A 13,249-nucleotide genomic window follows, 5' to 3' on the forward strand; every position below is an offset into this window, starting at 1 on the left:
GCATTTTTTGGGGCTCCACGTTTTTTTTGGATTGTTGCCTGCTTCCGACGTCAGGATATATTGGAGGCGTAATTTTTTCTGGGTACGCCCAATGTGCCCGGCGTTATGGCCCCGTGATACTTTCCTGGCGTTGGACAGATATTTCAACGCCTTCAACCGAAGGGCCATACCCCGGAATAACTCTGATCGCCTCATTTTAGTGCGCCCAGTGTTGGATTATATCCGTGAACGCTGTGTAACTTAACTCTCGTGATTCCTGGAAAGAACCTTTCATTGGATGAGGGGATGATGCCTTACAAAGGACGTCTAAGCATCAAAGTGTATAACCCCAAGAAGCCGAAGAATTTATGGCGTTAAATTTTTTTTTATTACCGAGGCCAACACTGGCTACGTCGTGGACTTTTCGGTGTATTCCGGGGTCTTCTCCACGTTGCGTGACACTGTTTTCAGGCTTGTGGATCGTTTCCGTAACCAGGGATACCACCTGTTTATGGATAATTATTATAACTCGGTATCCCTGGCCCAGGAACTGTATGAAGCAGGTATTCACGTCAGTGGTACCCTTCGGTTGGTGCGTGGGGCCCCGAATTCCCTCAAGCGGTTCGCTAGCCATCCGCAACATCTGGCAAGAGGAGAGACACAGTGGCGGCGGAAGGGAGCTGTCTTTGTCATCTGTTGGAAGGGTGTCCGACTCGTCCCCATGATTTCGACGAGCCATGAACCTGTCCAAGAGGAGATCGTGCAGCGGAAGAAGACACGTCGACAGGGCCGAGTTGTGTATGAGGAGTTTCGTTTAGACCTCCCTACCGTCATTGGGCACTACAAACAGGCACATGGGAGGAGTTGATCTCTTTGATCAGCTCATCCAATATTATCCCTTCGCCAGGAGAACCAGGAGGTGGACACAAAAGCTCCTCAAATACATCCTTCAGTTGGCCCTCCAAAATGCCTACATACTGTACTGTGGGTACCGCGGTAACAATCTTCCGAGGTTGTCCCACATACAGTTCCTAGAGGTAGCCGGGAATGCCCTCATCAACTTTAATCCCGAGGAGTGGCCTTCCATCACTGCCCCCCTGCCCCGAGCTGTAGATCTCCCCGTACAGGAAAGGGCAGACCTAAGGGGTGCCTACTTCGGTCATAGAGGTGCCAACGCCCCTGCTGCCGACGCCCCTGCTGCCGACGCCCCTGCTGCCGACGCCCCTGCTGCCGACGCCCCTGCTGCCGCCGCCCATGCTGCCGCCACCCCTGCTGCCGCCCCTACCGCACCACCCCCCTTTCCTCGTCGGGTAGTGGACCCTCCGTGTCGGCTGATGCCAGGGGATCACATACTGGATCTCCTTGAAGGCGCAGGCAGAAACGGTGCCGGGTGTGCCATATGAATAACAGAAGGAGAGACACCCGGTTCTTCTGTCGCACCTGCAAGATAGCTCTATGCAGGTTCGGGGAGTGTGACCGCAAATACCACAGTGCGGTCTTCTATTGGAGTGCGACTCAGCGGCAGTCAGGGGAGGGCTCACGGGACCGCGCCCTATCCCAGCAGCCGTAAGGGCGCGCGTCTCCCTCCTCCACCTGTACCTCGTCATGTCGAGAGGAAAAAAATGCAAGACTCTTCAATGGAGGAGGGAGAAAACAAGAATAGAACGAAGAGTCAAGATTAGGAGAGAGTATTCTGCATTTGTTTTATATTTATTTTTTCATTTATTATATCAAGTTGTTATATCTCCATATCTATGCATGAATACGATATTTCATTGAATGCAAAAAGAAAAGTGTCACCTGCATTCCTTTTATTTATGTATTCGTACCAGAATCGGAAATGTAATAAATAAAGAAACACGCACATTATATATTTTTATATATATATCTTATATATATATATATAAATATCTATATATATATATATATTATATATATAGATATAGTATATATATATATATATATATATATATCTATATATATATATATATATATATATAGATATATATATATATATATATATATATATATATATATATATATATATATATATATATATATATATATATATATATATATATATATATATTTATATATATATATATATATATATATATATATATATAGTATATATATATATATATATATATATATATATATAATATATATATATATATATATATATATAGATATATATATATATATATATATATATATATATATATATATATATATATATATATATATATATATATATATATATATATATATATATATATATATATATATATATAGATATATATATATATATAATATATATATATATATATATATCTATATATATATATTATATATTATATATATATATATATATTTCTTTATTTTTTTTTTATGTTGGTATTTTTGGGTAAGCAAAATACATAACAGTCTAGTAATCTTCAGTCAGTTTATCTTCATTTTGAAACAAATCCGAAGGCTCTAAAACAATATTGTGATTTATGGTGAATTTTTGAAAAAAATATTTTTCTTCCCTCCGCGCGCCGCTTCGCGGCCGAAAATCTCGAAATGTGTACATCGCGTTATCTAATATTTTTTTGCTCCTTCCCCCCATATTAGCCGTTTTATAGAGTTTCATATATCAAAATGTGCGCACATTCATGAAAAATATAATAAAAAATAATTGAATGTTGTAGCTTTTCTCATTCTGAAATATGGGCATATAAATCACGATAATTGGGAAAAAAACAACGTACGGTCAAATTTGACGCAACCGAAATGGTCAAAAACGTAATTGTAAGCTAAAACTCTTACTGCTTAGTAATTTTCAGTCATTTATCTTCATTTTGAAACAAATTTGAAGTCTCTAGAACAGTATAGTGATTTATGGTGAATTTTTGAAAAAAATATTTTTCTTCCCTCCGCGCGCCTCTTCGCGGCCGAAAATCTCCGAAATGTGTACATCGCGTTATCCTAATATTTGCTCCTTTCCAAATTAGCCGTTTTATAGAGTGTCATATATTAAAATGTGCGCAATTTCATGAAGAATACAATAAAAATAATTGAATGTTGTAGCTTTTCTCATTTCGGAAATATGGGCATATAAATCGCGAATTGATTGGGAAAAAAACTTAACATACGGTCAACTTTGACCGCAACCGAAATGGTCAAAAAACGTAATTGTAAGCTCACTCTTACGGCCTAGTAATCTTCATTCATTTATCTTAATTTTGAAATAATATTGAAGTCTCTAGAACAATATTGTGATTTATGGTGAATTTTTGAAAAAAATATTTTTCTTCCCTCCACGCGCCGCTTCGCGGCCGAAAAACTCCGAAATGTGTACATCGCGTTATCCTAATATTTGCTCATTTCCATATTAGCCGTTTTATAGAGTTAGATATATAAAAATGTGCGCAAATTAATGAAGAATACAATAAAAAATAATTGAATGTTGTAGCTTTTCTCATTTCTGAAATTTGGGCATATAAATCACGATAATTGGGGAAAAAACTACATATGGTCAACTTTGACGCAACCGAAATGGTCAAAAAACGTAATTGTAAGCTAAAACTCTTACGGCCTAGTAATCTTCAGTTATTTATCTTCATTTTGAAACAAATTTGAAGTCTCTAGAACAATATTGTGATTTATGGTGAAATATGAAAAAAATATTTTCTTCCCTCCGCGCGGCCGCTTCGCGGGACAGAAAAAAAACTCTGAAATGTGTACATCGCGTTATCCTAAATATTTGCTCCTTTCCATTATTGGCCGTTTTATAGAGTTAGATATATCAAATGTGCGCAAAGTCATGAAAAATACAATAAAAAAATAATTGAATGTTGTAGCTTTTCTCATTTCGGAAATATGGGCATATAAATCACGATGATTGGGAAAAAAACTACATACGGTCAACTTTGACGCAACCGAAATGGTCAAAAAACGTAATTGTAAGCTACAACTCTTACGGCCTAGTAATCTTCATTCATTTATCTTAATTTTGAAATAATATTGAAGTCTCTAGAACAATATTGTGATTTATGGTGAATTTTTGAAAAAAATATTTTTCTTCCCTCCACGCGCCGCTTCGCGGCCGAAAAACTCCGAAATGTGTACATCGCGTTATCCTAATATTTGCTCATTTCCATATTAGCCGTTTTATAGAGTTAGATATATAAAAATGTGCGCAAATTAATGAAGAATACAATAAAAAATAATTGAATGTTGTAGCTTTTCTCATTTCTGAAATATGGGCATATAAATCACGATAATTGGGGAAAAAACTACATACGGTCAACTTTGACGCAACCGAAATGGTCAAAAAACGTAATTGTAAGCTAAAACTCTTACGGCCTAGTAATCTTCAGTTATTTATCTTCATTTTGAAACAAATTTGAAGTCTCTAGAACAATATTGTGATTTATGGTGAAATATTGAAAAAAAATATTTTTCTTCCCTCCGCGCGCCGCTTCGCGGCCGAAAAAGAAAAAAACTCTGAAATGTGTACATCGCGTTATCCTAATATTTGCTCCTTTCCATCCATTGGCCGTTTTATAGAGTTAGATATATCAAAATGTGCGCAAAGTCATGAAAAATACAATAAAAAATAATTGAATGTTGTAGCTTTTCTCATTTCGGAAATATGGGCATATAAATCACGATGATTGGGAAAAAAACTACATACGGTCAACTTTGACGCAACCGAAATGATAAAAAAACGTAATTGTAAGCTAAAACTCTTAAGACTTCGTAATATCCAGTCATTTATCTTCATTTTGAAACAAATTTGAAGTCTCTATAATAATATTATGATTTATGGTGAATTTTTGAAAATAATATTTTTCTTCCCTCCGCGCGCCGCTTCGCGGCCGAAAATCTCCGAAATGTGTACATCGCGTTATCCTAATATTTGCTCCTTTCCATATTAGCCGTTTTATAGAGTTTTATATATCAAAATGTGCACACATTCATGAAAAATACAATAAAAATTAATTGAATGTTGTAGCTTTTCTCATTTCGGAAATATGGGCATATAAATCACGATGATTGGGAAAAAAACTACGTACGGTCAACTTTGACGCAACCGAAATGGTCAAAAAACAAAACGTAATTGTAAGCTAAAACTCTTACGACCTCGTAATATCCAGTCATTTATCTTCATTTTGAAACAAATTCGAAGTCTCTAGAATAATATTGTGATTTATGGTGAATATTTGAAAAAAATATTTTTCTATTTTTTCTTTCCGCGCGCCGCTTCGCGGCCGAAAAAACTCAGAAAATGTGTACATTGCGTTATCCTAATATTTGCTCCTTTCACAAATATTGCCATTTTTATAACGTTTTATATATCAAAATGTGCGCAAATTTATGAAGAATACAATAAAAAATAATTGAATGTTGTAGCTTTTCTCATCTCTAAAATATGTGCATATAAAAAAATATATATAAAAATTTCGACATTCGGTCAACTTTAACTCGTCCGAAATGGTCAAAATTTGCAATTCTAATCTAAAATAAAAAAAATGAATAAAAAAATCATTTTTATTCATTTTGAAACAAATTGGAAGTCTCTAGAACAATATTTAAATTTACGGTGAATTTTTGAAAAAAATATTTTTTTACGTCCGCGCGTTACGAATTCGTTCATCATTTTGTGATAACATTTTTCCGGTGTTCCTTTTATTGTTTTACAATGTATTATATAACAAAATAATTGCAATTTAGTGTACAATACAACGAAAAAAAATAAACTCGTTAGCTTTCACCGTTTTTTGCACAGTTGGATTTTAATACAATTATGTATGAATTTTTTTTTTTGCTACCATATATCGCATTATTTACATCTGATAATGATTTATTGCATTTCTGATGATTGCATACTAAACTTCTGACAAAAAAAGGAGCCAAAAATGAACTCTTAATCTTTAAAACTAAGCGCGCTGTGATTTTTTTGAAAAAAATATTTTTTCCTCTTCCGCTCTCACTCAAAACCGGCTCCGGCATTCGGGGGAGTTTTTGATTTTTACCGCTTCGGCGTTTAAGGGTTAATGTTTACAACAATTTATTCAGTAATACATTCATGTGACTAATTAGTCATGTTGGCCACTAGGGGAATGAAATGTACCATTAAATACAGTCCCTAGATTTATTACTTTTTAGGAACATTGAATCACAAGTTGCTGTTCTTAGCTGGAATGAATAATAGCTTTATTACATAAACATAAATATATCTTTTTATGATAATATGAAACTTTAAAAAATAATTATGAAAGAAAAGGAAGTTCTGGATTTTTTCCCTATTCACTCTCTACATTAGAAAGTGTGAGGGATAAAGAAAGGGGGAGAATCGTACTGTTTTAGGTATGAAACTGCAGAAAGCAGTTTTTTTTTTTTATTTAGGCACAAACTGACATTACATTTCATGCACCTGATGTTTGTACGACCCTTACAACCAAGTCACTTGCAGTACAAACGAGGAGCTTTTGCTTCAGGGAAGTGACCTACTTTGTCAAACCTCACATCCTTCTGTGGTCTGACCTGACCAATCTGTTGACGCCTTTTCTTGGGTGGATCAGCTGTCTTCTTAGATGAAGATGGACGACCTCTTTTAGGCACATACTTTTCTGCCCTAATGAGTGACTCAGACACAGACATTCTGAAGGACAGTAAGGAATGCTTTTTCTCCTGTGAAAGCCCTGCTGTCTCATAATCTCTTCTGTAGAGCAACCAAGCTTGATTAATGCACATGTCAATCATGTGAAAGATTAGGGTATGATAATATTTCTTTGATATCACTGGAATTCTGTACAATAATAACAGACGGTCAGCTAGGTCTATACCACCCATGTTCTTGTTGTACAATTTTACTATGTTCAGCTGTGGGATCTCTATAACTTTCCTTATTTTTTTGTCAAAACATTGTGCAGTATGAGTTGGTTGGCTGTCAGCAAGGGTTGAGAGCAAGGTCACACCTTTATTATCAAGCCATTTGACTGCTGTTAACTGACTGCTATCACCAGATGACTTCCATTCCTCAAATGTGCCTCTACCTTCTTCTTTAGGACAGTATCTGATACTAACTATAGCCCTGGAAGCCGACATGGCCTTACCGTTCCACAGCACCAGATACTTCTTTCAGCCAGGTGTTTTATAAGTGGAACAGATGTAAACCAATTGTCAAAATAGAGAAGGTGATTCCTGTTACTTTGTATTGTCTCAGGCAAGTGCAAGACTATGTTTGAAGATGCACCAAGGTCTGGAATACCTTTTTTATTCACAGGCTGAATGGACCCTGTATAAGGAATGAAATCATGAATAAGACCTCCACTGTCTGCAAGTACAAAGAGCTTGAATCCCCACTTTTTGGGCTCCATAGGTAGGTACTGTTTCATGCTATGCTTTCCTTTGAAAGACACCATCTGCTCGTCGATACAGAAATAAGTTCCTGGAACTTATTTCTCAAATGATCTATCAATGGTCTTACCTTGAAAAGCTTATCATTGTTTACCTCATCATTTTTATCCCGAATATGTAGGTTTGATTTTATAGTCTCCCATCTAGATCTGCTCATGACCATAGCAATGTAATCTCTGTACCTGGCAAACAATTCCCCAGACCAATGGAGTCGTGTTTGAGGAGTTCTAATTATAGTGAAATGAATAAGTAATCCCAGCCATTGTTCAAATTCCCCCTTACTAAGATTACGTGGCTTGTTCACATCTCTTTGTGTTGCATACAAATTACTTTGATGAACTATTTCATCTAAGATACGTGGAGTGAAAAACTTCTTGAAGTGCCATATCGGGTTTCCTAAATATACATCTGGGTCATAGGTGTTTGAGGCTTCATCATCATTAGGGATGAAAATATACAAGGCTTATTATGAATAATAATGATAAGAAAAAATAAAATGATATGAATAATAAGGATAAGAAAAAAAAATGACAGAACAAACTCAAAGAAAGTTATAACAACTTCAACTATGTATTGTAGTCTACCATTATTTAGACCCATTTTTTTTATATTCAGGAAACTTGTACAAGAAAATGTAAAACAAAAGTTCAGTATATACTATTATAAAACTTTTATTTTATCTACACAGACAGGATTTACTCATGTTGATGTAGCAATCACAGTAACCATACGGGTGCAGTTACAGTAACAATATGACTAACATGACGAAAATCTCAGCAATATATAATTGCTCATAATTTCTATGTTTCAACAAAAACTGAGAAGACACTGTATCTCCGTGATCTAGAACCGATAAAGTTTCAGAAAAAATATAAATGTGACAAGTGATTTACCTGATAAACTTTCAGAAAAAATATAAATGAGACAAGTGATTTACCTGATAATTGTCAACATTACACTAAGCATACCTCTCCTCAGATTCGACCAATCAGCTCCCAGTTGCTTTTTTCTTGGAGTGGAAGAGTAGACGAATTGGTCATGACTGACACAGAGGGGTATAGAGTTATTCTGTCTCATTGAAAGCCAATAGAAACTTAGATGACGAATTAGTCATGTTGGGCAATATAGGGTTAAGGCGGGAGAAGTTGAGTCTGGGGCAGTCTTGCTGGAGTAAGCGTGGCCTCAACATTGTCACGTGCACTACTGCCCATTATGTATTGGATTACGTGAATATACAGCTATTGCATATTGCTCGTGTTTGAGTATACCTAACCTGCTTACAGTTTCTCAAAATGTGAAAAAAATACTCTCAAAGTTGCTTAGGATGCAAGTTTTTCAATCTATGAACATCACTTACCATAAGAGAAAAAACGTTCCAAGGCACAATAAACATTTAAATAAACTTGAATATTATTATGCTTTCCATAAATGTTTAGAATCCAGTAGTTTCAAACAACTTTCACACGAGGGCAAGCTGCCTGCGTCACTGCACTCCTGAGTCTCGATAGTGGGAAGATCTGAATTTCATTGGTACTTTATCTCGATCCATTTTCTGTGAATCACAACTGTTGTTCGTATGAAGTCTATCGTTATATTTTACTCTAAAGCATGGGATCATAATTTATGTACTTATTGTTAGTATATGGGTTCAAATAAATAATTATATAGGAATGTGGTGCAGTGGTAAAGTTTAAAATTTTCTATGTGGTGGAATCGCGTGAATTTTGAGCAGCCTTCCAAAACGATGTCAACATAAATATGTAAATCTGATTATTCAATTGAAAAAAATGCTTTCATTCTCTAATATTTTGCATAAGATTATATTATTTCATAAAGACCAACTTCCAATTGGAGATAGGACGAATCAGATACGTATGGGTGAAAACTTCTGTCCATGTGTTGGTAGTGGTGGGAAAATATTATTGGAACGTCGATCTCGGCAATGTTTGGCAGACAAACTTTTAATGGTGGTATAGACATGGAGGGGCTATTGTGTGGGTCTTTTGAACTTAGTAATAATATTACTCAGTTACTGAGCAATTTAGGCCAGGTTATGAATTGCTGTCCCACTGTTCTTTTCATCTTAATTAGGGTTGCCATTATCTGAACAGTCAAAATACAGGACGCTTCCCTCTTGAATCGCCCCCCACCCCACCCTTCCCTAGATAAAGAAAAAAAATGCAGTTTGTATGATGTATCACTGATGTGCACGCGTGTGTGTATGATAAAATAATAAAAAAAATTACCTTAACATAAGGCTGATTATCTTGAATTTCTATTTAATCTTAATCTAGTTACAGTCTTCGTTGCTCATTATGTCTGTGGCTGCATGTTGTGTGGCGTGTGCCCACCCATAATTTTTGAGAAGATCTGATACTTTTCAGGAGAACTTTATGTAGTTGTAGAAGTCACTGCATGATGTCTCATGGAAGTTTTATTGTAATGTCAAGAGACCCTTCATTGTAGCAACATTCAACTTTTTCCTCTCTTTTGTCTACTGACTTTTCATTAGTAAAAATACTCCCTCTACATTCGCATTGTGGGATGCTACAGCAAAGAAAAACTGTGCAATTCGTAGCAATTGTGAATGACATTCAATACTCTTTGATTTGTCAAAGTATTTGGTCCATTTTTCATGTGTTGACAATTTATTTAACTCTTACAAACAGCTTCAGATTACTAACTTGATCGAAGTATTTCGCGTCATCAACTTCTATCCCCTTGTCTATCAAATATCCAACAGACGTCTCCACAGCATCCCAATTTGGTATTTCAGTTAAACTCATCCACTTGAAGCAAGAAAACTCTTCCATTGGTTTCATCCACTTACCTGGTTACTCTAAATATCTGTTGTACATATTAATTACTTCTGCAAAAAAAAAAAAAAAAACACACACACACACACTTTTCACACTCTTTTCCATACCCTTCTGTACGTTTCTGAGCAACCAGTCCTTTAACTTTTAAGGATATGAAATTTTGATTCCTACTTTCTACGAGTACATTGTGAACAGACTCCAAACATGTCAACACTTCTACAACAGAACTGCTTCCCCTTTCAATTGTTTGAATGTGTGTGTGAAACACGTTTATTAATGAGTGCATGTGCCAGAGATATATTTCACTTTTTTCCTTCTCAAAGAATTTTCTAATCACTGTGGGTGGGTGCTCTTGCGATAGAAAGAAGGACGTAAGAGCAGGATACATCTGTACCAGCCTTCTAAGGCTTTATATGTATATATAATATATTCATTTATATCGTGTTTATTTGTTATTGTTGTCGTCGTTGTCGTCATTGTCGTCATTGTTATTTTTATTTTATTTAATTATCTTTTTTTGTTTATTTGTATAAGAGCTGGAATTCCAGACATTTGTTGAAATTTTTGAATTTCCATGGACGAGGATTTTGACACCTAAATGCAGGACATATCCGGGGAAATCCGGACGTATGGCAACCCTAGTCCTAATGCTCTTTAAGCCTTCCATGAGTTGGACTTTTTGTGGCTGCCAGCCACTTATTTCTCCTTTCCTTGTCCTTTTCATTGGGAATACGATGCCAGGATACTTGGCTTCCTTTTCCACACCTATTCGTGCATCCTGCAACAACACATGACTGAACCATTTCTTAGAAATAAGGCACAGATTAACTTGAAAGGTCAACGTTCGTCTGATACAGTAGTGAAGCGGAAAGGCCTTTTGCCCACCAGCTGTGAACTGTGTTTATTGTTTGGGAAAGACGTGTTGATGACGTCACGTTGATGACGCCTATTATTATTATTGTAATAATTAGTATCGAGTCTGACACACAGGGTTCGATCCTGTAAGTTCTACCTCATGCATATAATATGATTCCTTACTCTGATGCTCACACTCCTCGGGTCGTGCGCAACCCGTCGCACCTATCCATGGTAATATCTCGTCAACAGTAATAGTGCTCAAACCAGATTTTTCATACAAAATCCTTTTCTTGTTAATTAGCTATATTTTGTTTTAATTTTTATTTGTGTCCTAAATAAAACTTTAAAATAATGTAATCTCTAAGTATTTTGCAGTGTAATTGTACATATTTGAATTTCATAATTAATGACCTCTAGCCCATTCACAATTTCTGAACACTTTGATTCCATAAAGTTAAATTTTCCTTCAATACCAAGCAATTACGTCACCAACTGGTGTTTCTTACTCTGAATATTCATTTGCTGTTATCAATCATCACGGTATACAGTAAAAGATATATCAGACATATTGATCCGAATACCTGTTTGAAAACTATAATTTTTTTTTTTTTCATGAGGATATTGTCGTACATTAATAATGTGAGTCATCAGTAGTTTTCCTCATGTTTCTTCAATCCAAAATCGTCGTGAAAAGTAGCGGACAGCAGAGCTTGCGCATACAGGGTTTGATAAGAGACTCTCAATCACTGAAGGCTCTTAAGTAAAAGAGAAATGAATATATACTTATTTTAATTCATCTTTTGCTGAACTACTTTCTCAACATATCAGGCTTATATATATATACATACATACATACATACATACATATATATATATATATATATATATATATATATATATATATATTGTGCCCTAGAAGTATATATATATATATATATATATATATATAATATATATATATATATATATATATATATATATATATATATATACATATATATATATATATATATATATATATATACTTCTAGGGCACAATTTTTCACGGATACAACATTCATTGAATAGAATGGCTTTTTCACTGTTTACCAGCTTTTTTGAAATTGATTCATATTTTCTAATTATTTTCTTCACTTCATTGTTCAGGTTACTAATGGACACATAATGGGGTTCTTCCATTTACTCCAGTATTTTTACAAAAACGCGACAGCTGTTTCGTCAACCTATACGTATTGACGTTATCAAGCGTACTGATACAAATATGAGCCTACATGCGTTTTGTGACGTCATGAGGACGGAAAGGTAGTACAATTGCCAGATACCTAGTTTTAAATATTTACAAAAGACTATAGTGAAACATAAAATAAGACAAATAAATAAATATGTTAACAGAAATTATATCAAAGTTGAAAGTAAGTTATTATTTACAAATTTTACATAAATATATATTAATTACATATATGTTTAATTAACAAATGTCAGTGTGCGCTCCTGTCCGCGTGTGGTAGTGGTCTTGTTCCCACGCGGCTGAAAGGGGCTGCCCTCCTACACGAGGGCAAAGATCGGTCTGCCTCGCGTTGGATGTTAAGGTTTGGGCGTTGCGTGGCGATGCTGATGATATCTTTATCACAACAAAGGGCGAAAATGACATAGATGAATTAGTGAATAAACTCCGAGCAAATTCTACATTGAATTTTACGGTAGAAAAAAGTAATGAGAAAATGCTCCCCTTCTTGGACGTACTTGTGACCCAGAAAAACAACAAATACAATACCACCGTATACACTAAAAAGACAGATGCTGGGAGATGCTTAAATGCTAGAGGAGAATGCCCTGATGCATATAAACGGTCTGTGGTAAATGCATACATAAAACGTGCCTTAACACACTGCTGCTCACAAATAACGGCTACCCAGATGACATGATCCAGCAAGTTGTCAAAAAGAGATTAGAGGCTTTCCAAAACCCGACCCCGAGGGACAACTACAAGACAAAGACAAAGAAATAGTGATATACCATCAGATATCATACAACAAACACCACGAAGACGAAAGGAAAGCCCTCCTTGTATACTGCGAAGAGGAACCACCCCCTAGCACCATATAACAAAATAACAGCAAGAATTTACTGCAAGCCAAAATCTTACGGCCTCACTGGTAATGAAAAATAGTACGGCTCCATCG

General features: G+C 35.5%; 1 protein-coding gene across 1 annotated transcript; it reads right to left on the reverse strand.

Moving 5' to 3' along the window:
• Window positions 1-6,432: 6,432 nt before the first annotated feature.
• LOC135210396 (piggyBac transposable element-derived protein 3-like) lies at window positions 6,433-7,077 on the reverse strand. Its single transcript, XM_064243300.1, has one exon. The coding sequence runs from the start codon at window positions 7,075-7,077 to the stop codon at window positions 6,433-6,435; it is 645 nt and encodes a 214-aa protein (XP_064099370.1).
• Window positions 7,078-13,249: the final 6,172 nt, after the last annotated feature.

This window comes from Macrobrachium nipponense, chromosome 39 (assembly GCF_015104395.2).
Source record: "Macrobrachium nipponense isolate FS-2020 chromosome 39, ASM1510439v2, whole genome shotgun sequence".
Lineage (NCBI taxonomy): Eukaryota > Metazoa > Arthropoda > Malacostraca > Decapoda > Palaemonidae > Macrobrachium > Macrobrachium nipponense.

What these genes read in the sequence shown, in the direction of transcription:
- LOC135210396 (XM_064243300.1), bottom strand. Translation starts at nt 7,077, where the DNA reads ATGTCGGCTTCCAGGGCTATAGTTAGTATCAGATACTGTCCTAAAGAA.